The 17,321-nt window shown below is 63.9% G+C and overlaps 1 protein-coding gene across 1 annotated transcript in view; it reads right to left on the bottom strand.

Annotated features, from left to right (window-relative positions):
* Nucleotides 1-262: 262 nt before the first annotated feature.
* Nucleotides 263-17,321, bottom strand: part of ZFPM1 (zinc finger protein, FOG family member 1) — a 60,792-nt gene continuing 43,733 nt past the window's right edge. The window contains exons 4-10 of the mRNA XM_052656254.1: nt 15,137-15,270; nt 7,988-8,090; nt 6,250-6,459; nt 2,842-3,075; nt 2,550-2,645; nt 2,321-2,467; nt 263-2,160 (exon numbers count right to left, since the gene is read on the bottom strand). Coding sequence (XP_052512214.1) covers nt 392-2,160; nt 2,321-2,467; nt 2,550-2,645; nt 2,842-3,075; nt 6,250-6,459; nt 7,988-8,090; nt 15,137-15,270 — 2,693 coding nt within the window. The 3' untranslated portion in view covers nt 263-391. The remainder of the gene's footprint in view (nt 2,161-2,320; nt 2,468-2,549; nt 2,646-2,841; nt 3,076-6,249; nt 6,460-7,987; nt 8,091-15,136; nt 15,271-17,321) is intronic.

Below are 17,321 nucleotides of genomic sequence, written 5' to 3'. Positions count from 1 at the left end.
TTGGCATCTGGTGCCCAAACGAGAGCTTCTGGCTGGATCCTGGAGGGCAGCAGTGGGCCAAGAAGGCCAGCACCCGCTCTCCCCGTGCCCCAGGGGCCTGGAGCAGTGCCATCAGGCCCGACCCTGGGCGAGATCCAGCTCTTAAGGCCACTAACCATGTGATTCTGGCCTGCAATGGCCCGTGTGTACTCAGGTGTGGTGCTGGCCCTATGTGCGCCCACCCAATAGGGCCCTCTGCTTACAGAGAACTAGGCTGCTCCACCACTGTGCTCAGCAAACTTAACTTCTTTATTAAGTGCCAAGGTCCAGGCGGGCGCTGCCCCCTGCAGCCCCTCTGCCGAGGCCTGTGCGTGATTTCCCGGGCGCCTGCAGGGCAGCAGCAGCCGGGCGCTCACTTGACGTGCTCGGCCGCGTGGGAGGAGCAGTAATACTTTTTGTGGGCGATGAAGGTGGACAGGCTGCTGAACCTGATGTTGCACAGGCGGCAGTACCTGTGGTTGCCGTTGGGCACGGGGGCCGGCGCTCCCTGACTGGGGGTCTGCACACCCTTGTCCGAATGCGAAGGGGGCGCCGGCACCGCCTCCGGGGACGCGGCTGGGGGCGGGCCGGGCCGGGGGCTGCTGGCAGGAGGCTCCTGCAGGTCCTGGCCGTTGAGGCCATCGCGGGGAGCGGCGGGCGAGGGCGTCCGGGCCTCCGCGCCGGGTCCGACTAGGGGCTTGCCCAGCAGCAGGCCGTGCGCCAAGCGGAAGTGCTCGATGAGGTCGCCGCGCACCACGCCGTTCGGGGGGCAGTAGGGGCAGACGACGGCAGGCGGGTCCTCGGGGGCCGCACGCAGGCGGCGCGGGGCGGCGGGGCACGAGAACTTTTTGTGCGCCAGGTAGGCCTCGAGGCTGTGGAAGCTCACGCGGCAAGCCGTGCACTCGTGGTAATCGGCCAGGGTCGCCAGGCCAGGCGCAGGGCCCGGGGTGGCTGCTGGAGCCTGGCGTCGCGGCTTCTTACTTAGGTCGATAGGGCCTTCGGTCGCGTCCGGGCCACTTCCGCCTCCACTTCCGCTTCCGGGCCGCGGCGATGCGGGCGGTGTGGGGGCGGGTCCGGGTGGTGTAGGGGCGGGGCCTGGCGCGGAGGGAGGGGCGGGTCCGGCCAGGGGCGGGGCAGGTCCGGCTAGGGGCGGGGCGGGCCCGGCCGCGTGCAACTCATAGAGCTTGCGGCGCCTGCGCGTGCGCACTGGTGGCGCCGAGGGCGCAGGTGTCCCGGCTGGTGCTGGGCGGCGCGGCGGCGGGTCGTGGCGCGAGGCGCAGTAGTAACGCTTGTGCACTGTGTAGGTCTCGTGGCGGCTGAAGCGGATGTTGCAGGCCTCGCACAGCGTCCGGCGGGGGTCGTCGTCCTCATCCGCCCCGCTGCCCGGGCTAGGGCTGCCCTCGCTGCCCCGGCCGCTCGCGTCAGCCTCTGCCTCGGGCGTGGCCGCGCTCCCCGCCTCGTCCTCTCGTGCCCCGGGGCCCGGCGACGAGCGCGGCGCCTCGGCCTCTGCGGATGGCGGGGCAGGGGTCACGCGAGGCGGGGCGGGGGCCGCCTTGGGCCGGCGGGCTGGGGGCGTGTCGTCGGGCGGCCGGCGGCCAGAGCAGTAGAGGCGCTTGTGCACGTAGAAGTTGTTCACATTGTTGAAGGTGATGTCGCACTCGAAGCACGTGGCGCCCTTGGGGGCCCCCGCGAAGAGGCCTGCCGGCGCGCCCACCCCCGCACCCGCTTGCAGCCGGCTGTGCACCAGCTCGGACATCTTGGCCAGGATCTCGGAGGCCGGTGGCGCCGCGGGCAGGTGCGGCAGGAACAGTGCGCTGGGCCCCGGGCTGGAGCCGGGCGTAGGGCTGGACAGCTCCGCTTTTACCCGCGCGGGGCCAGGGCTGGGTGGCGACGGCGTTCGTGAAGGGGCGAGGGGCCCTGGCTCTGCCTCGGGCTCCTCCGCTGCCTCCACCTTGATGCTCCTGGGGGCCGCTAGGGGCTCGCCGTCGCCCCCGTTCTGGGGACCCGCTCTAGCCTCTCCGTTGGTAGCCTCGGCCAGGGCCTTCCTGTCCACTCCTGGCGAGGGGGCGGGCGCCAGGCCTAGGTCGGCAGAGGCCAGGGGGCTGTGCAGTGCCGTGTGCTGCTGGAAGGCGGCCAGACTGTCTGTGGGGAGAGCCCAGGGGCCACCTGTCAGGGCTGGAGCAGGACCTGCCTGGGGCAGACCTGAGGCGGGGAGGGTGGGAAGGGAGAACCGGGCTAGGCAGACGTGGTACAGAACCGAGTCTGAAACCGCCACCCCTCTTCTTGGTTCCCAGGGGCTCACCTGTGGGGAGCTTGGCAGTGAGGTGGCCCGTCCCTGGTGAATAGATCTCAGCCTTAGAGCCTGGCTGGCAGACCATGTGGTTGGTCACCAGGTGGCTGTAGAGGATGTCCCTTGTGGTGGAGATGAAGCCACAGCTGTGGCAGACTCCTGCAGGAGGGCCTGGAGTCAGGGCCCTGGGCAGCTGGGCCCCACCAACCCTGACCACGGCCTCCAGCCCCACCCTGCTTACCCGTCAGCGTGTCTGTGTGCACCTTGAGGTGCCGCTCACAGTTGGCCTTGGTGGTGAAGGCAGACAGGCAGATGAGACACACGAAGGGGCGCTCCCCTGGAACACAGGTCTGGTGAGGGAGCCTCACTGGCCAAAGACCCCTAAGCTCTGCCTCCCAGGACACTGGGGCCCGTGGGAGGCAGCAGGGAGTGGTAAAGAGGACCACCCAGACACACCCGTGGCTGGCATGCAACCCCAGGACAGGCACGGTGAGCCTGGGTGGGAGGACATGGCGTTGGAAGGGGGTGCTCACCACTATGGCTACGCATGTGGATCTCCAGGGAGCTGGCGCTGGGGCAGCTTTTGCGGCACTGGGGGAAGGGGCAGACCCGCTCGTTGGGGTAGGTCTCCTTGGGTTTCTCATCCGAGGCGGCCACGGCAGGGGAGCCGGCACCCTGGCGGCTGGCACAGTAGTAGAGGAGGTGGGCTTGCAGGTTCCGCTCGCTACGGTACCAGATGCCACAGTCTTTGCAGGGAAACACGTCTTCTGAAGGGATGAGAAGGCAGGGGAGAGTCGGGCCCAGCCTGAGGGGGTGCCCCGGCAGCAGTGTGGCCACCTCCCACCCAGGGCAGGCATGGCCCTCTGCAACATGAGGGCTGTGCCGCGGGGTCCTCCAGCTCGAGGGAGCGAGGCCTGTGACCTGGGCTGTGCCTTCTCAGGTGTCTGTTGATGAAGCTGTGTCCCCTTTCTGTGGATCTCCAGGATGCCATGGGGACACGTGGATGGGGTCCCCCAGGATGGTCCCTGCACTGCTTTCCAACAGTGAGCCCTGTAAGGAGACGCTGGGGTCTCGTGGGTTCCCATGGAAGGAGTATGGTCGGTAGGGATGATAGGACATGGGGGACGGCCTGGAGCCGGGTGCCCGTGGAGGAGGAGACAGGTGGGTGGGCATCCAGGTGCACGTGTCCCCAAGCGCTGGGGGTGGGTGGAGGCCAGGAGCTGCGGGGGACGAAGAACGTCCGAGTCAAATACACCCCCAACCTGATGGCTCCATGTGTTACTGGTCAGACTTTGCTGACTCACCACACTTAGCCGTGTGGGCTGCCTCTGCGTTTTTGGTTTATGGAAGTGTGGCCTGTGGGGGTGGACCTGCCAACTGGTGAGGATTTCTCTGATGGGCGCTTCAGCAGCCCTCAGGTTCCCAGAGATCCCTAAGGAGCGTCCTGTCGTTTCTGCCCTGCTCTGTGGCTGAACCAGCGAGGGGGAGGCTTTGTTCTGTGTCCCGACCTTGATGTGGGGTGGAGCCTGGGACCCCATCTTGGGGTTTTAACTTCTGTAGGTTAGGATGTGTTCCTCACTCCGCTGGTTGGCAGTTACTTAAGCAGTGGCTGCCTCCCCACCGCCCATGGATGCCGCCAAGTTCCCACCTTCTGCCTCCTTTAAACCAGTGCTCCCCAACCTGTTTGGCACCAGTGGCCAGCTTCACAGAAGACAGTTTTTCCACAGACGGGGGTGGAGTGGGGGTGGTTTGGGGATAATTCAAATGCATTACATGTATTGTGCACTGTTAACATCACCTGCATCTCACATCATCAGGTGTTAGATCCCAGAGGGTGGGGAGCCCTGCTCTAAGGAATTTAGTACCTGTCTGTGGGGTGAGGTCGTCCCCTCATGCCCAGTATCTGCAGTTTTTCTGGCCCCAACCTTCCCACTGTGTTACCACTGGTTTTCAAGTTCCCTTTTATTTGGGGGCCTCAGGGCAGCTCTGTTCTCTTACCAGCGGAGGCCTGGAGCTGGGATCCAGATCTCTACGGCCAGCAGTGGGCTTTTGGTATCTGCAAGCTCTGTGCTGGGGGACGGGGGGCTGGCTGTGGCACGGGGAGGGCATGGGAACCTTGGAGCCTCAGGTGAGCCCTAGCCCTGAAATAGCGAGGATGGTCACGGCCCCACTGACCCAGGGTGACCCGAGTCCTGGCTGGACGCAGCCCCGTGACCTGGACAGATGCCTCGAGACGGGCATTAGCTCCACTTCTCTCACAGGTGAGAAAACAGAGGCTCCCAGTGCTGGAGTCTCAGGAATTAAACTGGGTCTGATTGACTTTGGAGCTCAGGGTCTGAGGGCCTTTCTAGACCACCAGCTGGAGACCCACTTGAGGCTGGGGTGGGGTTGGTGTAAACTTGATAGCGAGCCCACCATGGCCTCACAGATGAAACATCAAACTCAAGGGGAGGGAAACCGAGGCCCAGAGAGGCTGCGTCTGGGCTGGCTCGAGAGGAAGTCCTCCAGCACTGGGGCTCCTGGCAGGCCCCGCCTTGAACACAGAGGGGAGACAGGCCCTGCTGGGCAACGGATGCCATTTCCTGCCCTGGTACAGTGGCCATCCTGGCCCCTTAGAGACCCTTCCATTCAGCCTCCCTCTTCCCTGAAACTTTGTTTAGATAAGACCCCTCTGTACTCACCACCGCCCTGAGCCCCCTGCAGGATCCGTTTTTCCTGGAGCAGTGGCCTTGCCCTGTCCAGTACAGTCCCTCCACGCAGGCTCTGGGCACGGGCCTCCTGCCTGTGCTTGTCCCCTCCCCTCTGGTGACGCCCACCTCACTTGGCTGCAACTGTTTGGGTCATGGTGTCCGTTCCAGTGCCCACAGATCCTGTCTCTCCCTGGGGGCTCATCCCGCCCAGAGCTCCCCACTCTGACCACACCCTGAGTCCCAGCACATGTCCACTTAGTGCCCAACAGGCTGCTGGCTGGGCCCTCCTCCCTGCCTGCAATGGACGGACAGTGCACGGTCGCGCCGCTGCCTCCTCCCCCAGCAGGCCTTCGGGCTCCCGCTCCTCTCCAGCTTCCTCCTCGGCACCTCCATAGCTGCAGGCCACCGTCACATTTAACCTTAAGAAGAAGGCCACTCTCCTCTGCTTAACAGCCATGCAGTTGAGAGCTGCGCTGGACCCGACTTGGCGACTGCACAGACGCTGCTGCCTGAAAGCCCTCTGCTGCGGTCATTTCTCAGGAGGGACCCCAGCCCTCACATGGGACCACCCTCGGAATCTTGCTCTGGCCAGGGTCTTGCTGGGCCGTCTGCCTGGCTGCCCTCCCTGGTCTGCGGGTCTCCCAGGCACCCCGACTGAGGCAGCCCCGGCCAGTGCCCACGTCACTGCTTTTCTCCCATTGTGAACCGGCCCGTGGCCACCAGCCTCTGCCTTGGGAGTGGTGGTGGTTCCCTCAACACAGGCAGGGCCCCACTACTTGGTCTGGCGTGGACATCAGGCAAGGATTTGAGGAGTAAGCAAGTCCAAGACCCTCTGCTGGTCATGGGAGGGGTCCCTCTGCTCCAGCTGGTCTTATCGGTGGCTTTGTCCTAGGGGACACAGCTGTGTCCCTCGCAACTGGGAGGCAGGGGCTGGGCCAGCACGTAATGGGTGAGGGCAGGGCTGCTGCTGGGCCTCCAGGGTGGGTGCATCAGAGACCCCACCCCAGCCCCACGAGGCTGCTCCGATTGCTGGCCAGGTAGGGGCTGCAGAATCTTTGTGTGCCAGACACACCGGGTGAAAAGCCCCCTCATCCATGGGCTGCATCCTGGGGCTCTCCCCGAACCCCACTGTCAGGCCCCCGGAGCACATGCCCTCTGGTCAGCTAACAGACCAGGTGACTGGTCCTTGCAGATCTTCAGCTGGGCACCCCTTGCAGTCTAGAGGGGGGCGGGTGGCAGTGGGTTACTCACTGTTGACGACCGCGGTTGCGAGGATGGACGCCATGCCGGCCTGCTGGGGCAGGAGCTGGATGTCGGGGTGGGAGGGAGCTGGGCTCTCGGGCTCCGCCGGCTCCTTCTTCACAGGGTGGCTGGGGTTGCTGGGGGGCTTGGCCACCAGAAGCACTTTCAGCTGTCCACCTGCAGGCACCGGCCTGGTGAGCCTGCACCAGAGGGCTTCATCTGCGGGGGAGGGCAGCTGTGACGCGGCGGCTGGCAGCTCCAGGCCACGACGGCCGTGCCTCTGCAAAGACCTTCCTCACCGCCCCAATCTTATCCTCCTGAGTGCCTCTGCATGGCCCCATCTTAAGACACCTCGTTCCACAGCCGGGCATGGGGGCCGGAGAGAAGCCACACCAGGTGGGCAGCTGTGGCCAGCTGGTTTCCATGGTGCCCCCTGCCTCCTTGGGGTTCCTGAGTGGTCCCCCAGGGTGTGCCTGCTCTTTGGGCCTCCTTGCGCAAGCCTGAGTGGGAGGGCCCTTTTCCAGGAGAGGGGAATTGAGTAGACCGGAGCAGCCAGGAGGGCTGGGTAGCCACTCACCAAGCCCTGGAAAGGCCTCACAGCTTGGCCGGCACGGCTGTTTCCGCAGCGGCCTGCAGGGGGCAGCCTCGGCTAACAGGACTCGGTCCAGCTCAGAAGCTGCCAGGAGCCTGCCTTCCCTAAGAGGCAAGGCCCCAGGCCACCTTATGACAGCATTCAGTGCCCCAGGGACCCTTGTCCTACCCGGGCCGATGCGCCCTGCTAACCAGGCCGTTTCCCAGTCAGGTGTCCAGGCCCCTAGCTGGTCGCCTGCTGCCAACCCGGGCCCTCCAGTGCTCTCTGGGCCCTTAAGGGTACCCTCAAGCAGGGAGGAGGGGTGGGGGTCCTCTGGAGAGGGGTACATGTGGCCATGTTAGCCAGGCCCACGGGGTCAGCACAGGGCAGAGGGGAAGCTCAGGTCCCTGGGTGCTGCTGGGGACGCCACATGGGGAGGGGCTCAGGTGGGTGTTGGAGCGGCAGCCCAGGCTGGCCCCCTCTTGCCCCAGGACACTTGATTCATTGTGCCCAGGCGATGGTGAAGGGGACGCCCCCAGAACATTCTACCAAAGTGGAGCCCCCTGTCGGGGAAGGAGGTGGGTTTCCTGTGATCAGCAGGCACATGGCCCTTCCAAGTGGCCACGCTGTGGTGGATGGCCCTTGCTCGGGTGTAGAGCTTGTCACGAGCCTGTCCCCCCACCCACTCTGGGACCAGAGCCTCCATCTGTAATGGGAAGTCCCCTGCCTTGACACCCAGGTCGTCACACACTGGGAAGGCTGGTCTGGGCAGAGCCGGGCAGGCAGGGCCAGGACCAGGGGTGCCGAGGACCCAACCTGCCCCCCTCCCTCGAGGGCCACTCCTGGACGGCACAGGAGGGGCATGTGGGCAAGCGCTTTCCTTGTCCTCACAACAGAGGCCCCACATGGACCCGCCGGCCCCTGCCAGACCCGGCAGCCCACCAGGCCTGGTTCCTCTGCTGCCCTGGTGGTCTCCCAGAGGTCCTGAGGGCAGTCCTGGCCTCCCTGGGGGGCTGCTCCCCCATGCCTGGGCACACACCTGTCCAGCCCCAGACTGACATTGATGGGGGCATGGCAGCAGTGGCCCAGGCAGGCTGGTTTGCCTTTAAGGGCCGCCCCAGGAAGAGCACGACCCCCCTCCTCCGGAAGCCGTGAGGGAAGCGCCAGGATACCAACCCTTCCGGTAGATCTCCGCGTTGGCCTCGGCCTCGGCCAGGGGCTGGGGCAGCGTCCTCAGCCAGCAAGCCTCATCCTCCAGCAGCAGGGTCAGGGCCGGGCTCTGGGGGCAGGAAGAGGGGTCAGCAAGCACTCAGTCATGCTCCCGGACACAGCAGAGAGAGATGTAGGCCAGGGGCGTCTCCAGGGACCACGTGGGCAGAAGCCTGAGAGTCCACCCCATGGGTGTGCCAAGCACCATGCTGGCAACAGGCACTCTGCAGGGAGCCAGCGCCTTCCATGGGTCAGGCGCTGGGTTCACTGGGGAGCTGAGGCCCAGAGAGGTCGAGCAGCTCACCCAAGGTTGCACAGCGAGACCTCCATTCACTCCAGCCACCCCCTCCCGAGTGTGCTGCTACCCCAGGTGCAGGCTCCTGGTGCACAAGCCCCCGGAGTCAGCAGGGGACTGGCCCGGAGGAGGTGGCATTGTCCCTGTCCTCCCAGCCCCGGGGCATGCCAGCACACCTCTGTCCGGTCCATCCTGGGGCCGGCAGGTGGCGGACACGTGAGGAACCTCTTCCTGGGTCCAGCAGCCCCAGGAGGTCCCTGGGCAGCAAGACCTCCCCCTGCCTTGCTGGCTGAGCACCCAGCCTCCCTGCGGCTCCCTGAGCGTGGTCAGCCCCCGCCCCCACCTTGCTGGTAGCACCCTTCTCCTACCTCACAGGTGAGGGAAGGGAATGGGGGCAGCTCACTCCCCCAGTGGCCTGGCCTGAGAGTCTGGCCTTTGAAGCGCCCAGCGGGGAGCAGTGCAGTACAGAGCTCGCCTTGCTTGGCTCCAGGAGGTTGGGGTGACCACTGCCGCCCGTCAGGCTGCAGCCCCAGAGCTGGGTGGGTTCTGGACTGCTTCTCTCCAGTGGGGTGGCCAAGCTCAGGCCCTGGGTGCCGTGTGCAAACTGTGTTGAGCTAACTGTAAGACCGTGTTATCTGCTGCCCCCTGGACGGGGACGTTTGTGCACCCTGGGGCACCTGTGGCAGTTGGCCAGGATGCTATGTGGTGGGATGTCTGGGGCAAGTAGCACTTGGTGGGGGGCGGTCCTCTGATGGGTTGTGGGCACCACCATGCCTGGTCCCATGGCTTTACTAGGCTTTGCTTGCAGGGACCACGTGGGCTCCAGAGCTGGGTACCGGGGTGCAGTCCAGACTCCCTGACTGGGAGACTTGGGAGGGCGCTGGCCCTCAATGCACAGCGGCCTCACCACAACCCTCTGCACCTTGCCCTCATCCTCTGGTGGACTCGGGCAGCCCAGCCAGCGGACCAGCTGCACGGCTCAGTCCTAACAGTCGGCCGGTGGGTCACAGGAGTGGAGCTGGCCAGCACCATGCCCTCCTGCCTGGGCCCCAGCATCTCTGCAGAAAGGGCGATGCCCAGAGCCTGCATGCCCCCTCGACCGACCTTGTGCTGCCGCCTGCTCTTGGGGTGGGTCACGTCCCTCTCTGAGACTTGGTTTCCCCTGGGGCACCAGGCAGTCACCATCGGTGTGGAGCCCACCCTCACTTTGGACAACACCTGCCTGGCAAGTGAAGAACAGGAGCAGGGCCACCCTTGTGCCTTGGGGCCCAGGAGGCCACCAGGCCGTCAACCGCCAGATGTCAACTGGAGGCGATGGGCTCCGCCAAGGAGCTGGCTTTTGAGGGCCAGCCGCAGAGCTGGGGATCTCCCCGCTGGGAGGTTTTGGCCGCCCATAGCTGGGGACAGGCTGGGGCCAAAGCGGAGCGGGCGCAGCAGCGAGTGGCCGGCGGCTCCTGCATCCTGGCTGGCCCAACTTGGGCCAGCAGCTCGCGGAGGCAGGGGCCTCTCCGAGTCTCTAATGAATATTAATAAGTGGAGGAGGGAGAAAAAAATTAATCTGCCTGATCCTCAGATGGGTGCTGCGGTAACGATATGAAATCTAATTATTCGTCCCAATATTTCTAAACCCTCAAACTGAGACTGACAGCCTCCCGGTCGGTTTAGTGCTTATCACTCCCGGGAGCGGCGTGTTCGCGGCATGATAAAAGCACAGCCCTGCTGACGCTGCAGAACCCCCGATTCTCCACGTCCGTCCACGCGGAGGGCAGGAGGCAGAGCCATGTTCCTGGGGGCTCTGTGCCTCCCGCCAGGAGCAGCCCCTCGCCTGGTGGCTGCCCTGGACTGGCTGGGCGCCCATGAGGGTGGGCGAGGGGCAGGGGACGTGGGGACCCCATGCCTGACTCCCAAGAGGGAGAGGGGCCAGGAGATCCAGGGTTAGGACCCTTCCCCCTCATTCCCTTGGCCCTTAATACTCTGGGGGAGCCTGGCCCCCACTTACATGGGCAAGGCTGAGCCCACCAGCCCTGGCCTCCTCTCCTGCACTTGGACCCTAGGGGTGCAGGCACCAGCACCCCGCCACAGTTCCAGGGAAGGGAGCACGCCTCCACCCACCCTGTCCCGGGAGCTGCAGCCTGCCCTCCACCCAGCCCTGGGCGGTGAGGACAGATTTCAGTCTCTGCCCTCCCTGCTGTGAAGGGGCAGACATGGTTCAAGCTGCTCTATTCTATCTTTTCTTCTCCCCCTCTGCCCCCACCCTAATTCCAGGCAGCCTTGGGACAGAGCCCTTTTCTCTGGTGGTTGAAGGTCCTGTGGGCAGCAGGGTGTGAGCCTGGCCCTTCTGCCAAAACCATCAGAGACCGGCTACCTCCCCTCCTTGGGCATCCCAGGCTCACTGCTGAGCTTGGGTCTAGCTCGCTCTGGACAGGCTTGGTTCCCCACCCTGCCTTAGCCGTGGGGGTTGCTTGGTTCCTTTCTGCTCCAGCATAGCGGGCGGCCCCTTTAAATTCTCTGGGTGCATCTGAGAACCCTCCTTGTTCCCCCAACAAAGAGGTCAGTGTCTGGGTTCTGTGCCCGCTGATAACCATCAGAAACCCTATCTCTACCGCATCCGCTGTGACAGCCATATCTCAGGCTGTTCCCAAACCTGGCGTTGCGTCCGTGAAGCAGCATCCAGGGGTGGCGGGGTCCTGGCTCAGGGAGCCAGACGGCCCGTGGAAGGCCTCCCAAGGCACCACGGGCAGGCTCACGGGAGGTCAGGGGCACAGGCTGTGGTGGGCTCTGATCAGGCCTGCACCCCTGTCTTGTCAGTCTGTCCCACTCACCATTGCCAGAGGCATCCCCACCCAGGGGGTGGCTCAGGTGTGTCAGGTGAGAGAAGCACAAGGGACCCACTGTGTGCCATGCCCAGGCTGGGCATCTTCCCTTAGGGATCATTCCCTATGGCAACCGCAGGAAGAGGAGCCTCACCAGGAGGGCCTTGGTCTGGTGCGCTGCAGCACCCCACCCTCTGGCCAGTGCTCGTCCTGCTGAAAGTTTGGCTCTGCCCGGCCATGACCACTGATGACAGCCTTTGGGGGAGTTCCTGTGGGGAGAGCCGCTCAGAGCCTGTGGTGCCCGAAGGCCCAGCCCCGTCTGCGTGGAGCCAGCTGACCTCATGTCAGCCTCATGGGCCGGGGCTGCCTGCCCAGACCTGCTGCTCCTCCAGAGGGTCCCTTCTGCCTCTCACTGACGTCATGGTGGCCTTGCAGATAAAGTGGATGAGCTCTGGGAGGGCAGCTGGACAGATAGATGGATGGGCCAGGTTAGTGCAGGCCTGCTTGTTCATTCATCCATCCACCATCCATTTACCCTTTCACATATTTACATACCCACCTATCTATCCACTCACCCACCCATCCACCCATCTTCTACCTGCCCACAGATTCACCCACCTGTCCATTCTTCACTTGTCCATCCACCTTCCATTTATCCATCCACTACCCACTCATCCATCCACCATCCACCTGCCCATTCACCCGGCACTCAACCTTCCATCTGACATCTAGCTGTACACGCATCCATCCATGTATCCATCCAGTGTCCACTCACCCTTCCATCCATCCTCGTCCATCTACTATCTTTCTCTATTAACCATCCATCTTCTGCCCATACATCCAGCACTTAACCTTCTAACATCTATCTGCCTGTACACGCATCCATCCAGTTATCTAGCCAGTATCCACTCACCCTCCCATCCATCCACCAACACCCTTCCATCCACCTCTGCCCACCATTCTACCATCCAGGTCATCTGTCTACCATCTGCCTGTCCACCTATCCATCCATCCCTCTACTTATCCTCCACTCTTCATCCTCTTACCCGTCTACATATCCACCCACCACCCATCCTGAACATTTCTTCTGCATCGGAGTACAAGTTTTACACTGCTGGACCTCCAGCCCCTGGGTTTCCAGTGAAGGCCCTAGTTGCATCCTGGGGTATCTTGAGGTCCCACAGCGAACCAACTCTTGACTCCTAGCAGGCTCTGAGGACTGTGTGCTTTCCTCAGTCCCATCGCCAAGGCCTGGCGTGTGCGAGGACGCCACCATGCCTCCCCTCTGCTCTGCAGGCGGCCTAGGCCCAGGGTGATTGTGGGAAAGTGCTGCCACACCCCAGAGTTGCCCCTCTCCCACTTCGTCCTCCAAACAGCAAAGACAAGCTGCCTGGCGGGTGACGGGATGGTCTGGGGTGGGAGGTACACAGAGGAGAGAGCCGGGCCCATCAACTGAGCTCGATAAGGGGCCCGCTGGAACGCTAGCAAAAATATTTAGACAATAAATGAAGTATCGGAGAGGCACGCGTATCTTTAAGAAATCAATCATCTTGTACGCGTGTCTGGACACTTGGCGCCAAGGCGGAGATAGTGCCTGCTGGGAAGATAAGGGTTAATCAAGGATTTAATTCTGCAGGAGATAAAGCCGCAGGCCGAGCGGGCTGCCCTTCCTCCCTGGGCTCCTCTGCAAGCCTCAAAGGAGCGCTCCCTGGACACTATCTCCGGCCTGGAGAGGGTTTCCAGCCTCACGCCAAGTCTCCCCAGGCTGACCTGTGCCCTGGGCCCAAGGAATACAAGAACCTCCAGAGGGGAGGCTGCCGGCGGGAGGGGAGGGTCTGGGGATGGGGGGGTGCAGTGGGGATCCCGTGTCTCCAGTCCCCCAGCCCCACCTTCAGGGGTGTCTGCTCTTTGGTCCTGGTCACGTTACCTACCCTCTTGGGCCTCAGTTTTCTCATCTGGACATTGGGAACAGCAGTGCCTCCCTTAGGCAGGGCTGGAGAAAATGAGGGGCGAAGTCTAAAGATGGGCGCCTAGCAGTTGCGTCTGGAACACACAGCTGTCCCTTGGAAGGGGCTGATCTTCCCCAAGGAAGGAGCGGAGGGAGAGGTGGGGTCCTGCTCAGGACAGACGGAGGGCGCCAGTCAGCCTGCCTTGGTGCCGTCACCACTACAGCTTTTCTCTGCACTGAGAGTTGAGATGTAACAGTCACGGAGCTCCCATCAACGCCCCCCTAACAGCTACCCTCTCGAGGGTAGGCTGCCACTTGCATCCCTCCAGTGACAGGGAGCTTCCTGCCTACGGGACTGCGGTAAGCACCACAGCCTAAACCACACAGTGGAGCCAAAGGCTGGGTCCTTCCAAGGAGCTGAAATCCACGCTGGAGCTCTCACTGCTTGCTACCTGCCTGGGGCCATGGGACAGGAGGGTCGCCCTCCACAGGGTGCTGGCCATGCTGCCCCGGAGGCGTGGCCTGGAGTAATCGCCGCACGGGGAGCCGGATGCCCTGCCTCCAGGACGAGCCGCTACTCCGCCACCCTCCTCACTGCCGGCAGTGCAGGCTCAGGCCTCAAGGACCCTACGGGACTCCTGTGTGTCCCCTGGAGGTTCCCTGGGCTGAGGAGACAGTGGCTCAGAGAGGCGGGGCACACGGCAAAGCGGCCACAGGGTGGGAGACTCCAGGGTCCGACCCTGTGCCATGGGGATGGCCTGGCCTTGAAGGTGGGCACCCTGCGTCCTGGGCCAGCCTCCCACCACCTCGCTGAGCCGTCTCCAAGCTCCTGAAGCCCGGGTCCTGATTCTGAGACCTCTGCCCCAGCGTGACCCACAGCCCAGGCTTCACTTCTCACCAGAGTGGCTAGGGGCCGTGAGCCACCGTCGGAAGGGCATGCCTGGGGATTCTGCCCATGCTCCCTGCCAGCCCTGCTGCAGGCCCCGCGCCTGGGCCTGGTTTCCTCTGCAGAGAAACGGGCTCTGTCGGGTTGGAGCTGATTAGAGCTGTGGGGAGGGGGAGAGGGGCAAGCCCACCCTCGCAGGCCCGCACTGGCACTGACCAGCACTACAGGGCACCTGCTAGCACCCTGGATCCAGCCTCACCTGAATGCCACACTAGCAGTCGCAAGGGCCCGGGCCATGGCTGCGCCTGCGCATGTGGGGTGCCGGGCCCTGGACTTGGGGGTGCCAAGCTGGGTGCTGCCTGGCCTTCGAGGCCAGCGTCACCACAGCTGGAGGTGTTTCCTGAACACTCATCGTGTACAACCTCCCTCCCACCCCATTCCCATCACAGCAGGTGCCCACCCCACCGCCCATACACCAACCCACACAGGCTCTAAAGTGAGCACTTGTGCCCCCTGCGAGAGGACGCCGCACCGACTCGCCTCAAGGAGAGGGCACCTCAGAAGTAGCCCTGAGACAGGTGACATGTCCCCCAGTGGTCATCAGCCCGCACTGGAGACGCTTGGGCACCGACAGTGCCCTCTCCTGTCGTCAGGAGGACCCACATGCATGTGATGGGACGCATCGCTCACCCTGGGTCGCAGCTGTATCCAGAAACCCACCTCCCTGGCCACTGGGGGTGGCCCCACCCGTGAAGCCCAGTGCCGGGCAGCGCCGCTCGCCTGCCTGGGCACAGGCCAGGCCCGGGCCCACCACTCGGTTCCTTGCTGCTCCCTCCCCTCAAATGCCCTTCCCTTTCCCTCCCTCACCAACATCTACTCCTTCACCAAAGGCCCGCTCAAAGAACCTTCCCCCAGGCAGCCCTTCCTTGGTCACCCTGAGGGCTATAGCCCCACACCACCTCCCCCAGGCAGCCCTCCCTGTGCTCCCACAAAGTTACCTCTTCCCTTCCCTCCTGGTCCCAGCACCTTACATCTGTACCTCCTGACCTGTTTCAAGTCGAGAGGCAGGAGCTCCTGGGCGAGAGTCTAGCCCAGGCCTGGTTCAAGGATTGAAGGGCCGGTGCCCTGGGCTGGACACTGCCTTGGCCCATGCGGCTGAGATTGGGCTACTTACCAGTTCTGCCTGCCCGGGGGACGAGGCTCTGGTCTGGATGCTCCCGCGGAATGGGCCCCAGGATAGGCCTTCTGTGAGGCTGCACCGAGCCCGCACGCACCTCTGTCCGTCTTGCAGCAATGGCTCCAGCTCGTCTACAGGGAGAGACATCAGAGGTGTGAGGAAGGCCTGCTGCCCAGGTTTAGTCCGTCCTTGCAGCCCCCCTCACCCGGGAGCATTCAGGGGACTGAGGGCAGAGGAGGGCGGGCGACGGGTGGGTGGCCCTGTGGCCTGGCCCAGGTTACGAGGGTGGTGCTGGGTCCTGGGGGCCAGGCCAGACCCTGTGCTCAGACCTTTTAGGGGGGATGGGCAGGCTGCAGCAACCAGACAGAGAGGGGTGCCTGCCACTGGATCTGAGCAGGTGGCCACACAGCTTGGGGACCATGGCTGCCGTGTTGGGATGAATGTGCCTTGCACAGCTCAGGACGTGCACACAGAGCCAGGTCACCCCCTCTGCCTTACATGGGGGCAACACCGCCGAGGACGACGATGCCGACAAGACTCACCTCCCGTCCCCCCACACAGTCCTCCCAGCCCCCTCCCATCGGCTTGAGTCCCGAGTTCTGCAGAGCACACACGTGCAGGCAGCTGTGGAAATGCTGGTTTCCCACTGTGAGTCAGGGACTGCATACCTCCCACCTCCTGGGGTTGGGGTGAGGTTGAGTGAGTCAATCCTCTTAGCACCTGAGCACAGGGCCCAGCAGGGGAGCCAGGACAGGAGCTAAGTGTCCTGCCCCCGAGGTCCTTGGCACAGCCAGACCGTGTGCACCCAGGTGGCACCATCACTCCCTGAAGGACCCCCGCCCACTTTCAGGAAAGGTCTGGACCGGATTCCTGCTGTGGCCCTTGGTCAGCAGCTGCCTTTCTGAGTAGTCTGCTGTGCTACTGGGGGTCGAACGCTCTCAGGCTGAGGCCACCTGTGCTGTGGCCAGGGCGGCCACCGCAGGACTCTGTCCCGTGGATGTGGACTGCTGGCCTCTGCCAGGAGCACCCCCAGTCTCTCTCACGGGGCAGGACTTCAGGGTTGCACCGTGTCTGCAGTCAGGCTCCCAGGCTCAGCTGGGCCTTGCCGCACGACCCACATAACCTCGTGGGGTGGACTACAGGGCGGCCCCTAAAGACACCTGTGCTGCAACCTGGGGGTGGGCCCTACAGCAAACGGCAGGTGTCCTCGTGAGAGGGACACAGGAAGAAGCCCCTGTGAAGAGGCGGCAGGGACGAGCATGACAGCTGCGGGGACACTGTCCCTGGAGCCTCGGGGAAGAGCGGGACTTCCAGCTCCAGAGTTGTGAGAGTAGATTTCCGACATTTCAAGGCACCAAGGTTGTGCGATATTCCCTGGGAGAGACACACGTGGCAAGTTACCTGCCCACTAGAACCGGTGTCCTCACCAGGGAGGGGATGATGGTGGCCACGCCCCCACAGGGCGGTCCCTCCCCAGGCCACACGCCCTCTGCCCTGGAAGGCAGGGCCACCTCATCCCTTGGGTGCCACCTAGGCCTACAGAAGCCTCATGTGGCCTGGCCTGGACCCCGAGCAAGCACTGCTGTGTCGGCCCCACTTCCTGGATCCCTGATCGGGCAGGCTGTGGCCTTAATGGGCCCGATTATCAGATAACTGCCGGCCTAATGGCACAGATAAAGTGCAAATACGCCAGGAGGCCTGGCTAAAACGTTCTAACTGGGTCCTTGTCTTCCACGGGCCTGATAAGGTGGCAGGGGACCAGGACGAGGCCAGGCGGCGGTGCCCTTTATCGGCCCTGTGGGGAGGGGCAGAGGCCGCCCCGTTGCTCTGTGGCCTGCCCACAAGGGGCTGTGAACTCCACCGCACACCAGGATGGCCTGGGTCCTGGCCAGGGCTCCGCAGGGTACTGGCCAAAACCCGGTCACCTGTTCCTGCCGAAGTGGCCCTGTGACATCAGCCCTCCCCTCATTCCCTCCCCCAGTACGGATGAGGAAACAGGCCCCGAGAGGTGGTGAGGCTGACAGAGGGAGGTCAGGATCTGAGCACAGCCTCCTGCTCTCCAGGGCATACCTGGGTCTCTGGTGCTCCACTTGGATGGCCCCAGGGGTGGGAATGTGGGGAGCAGAAGAGGCTGCCTAATGGAGAGCTTGCTGGGCCCTTGTGGGTGCTGCTTCTGAGGCTA

The sequence above is a fragment of the Budorcas taxicolor genome, chromosome 18 (genome assembly GCF_023091745.1).
Source record: "Budorcas taxicolor isolate Tak-1 chromosome 18, Takin1.1, whole genome shotgun sequence".
Lineage (NCBI taxonomy): Eukaryota > Metazoa > Chordata > Mammalia > Artiodactyla > Bovidae > Budorcas > Budorcas taxicolor.
The sequence above is the reverse complement of the archived record's forward strand: the minus strand, read 5'-3'. Positions and strand labels throughout refer to the sequence as shown.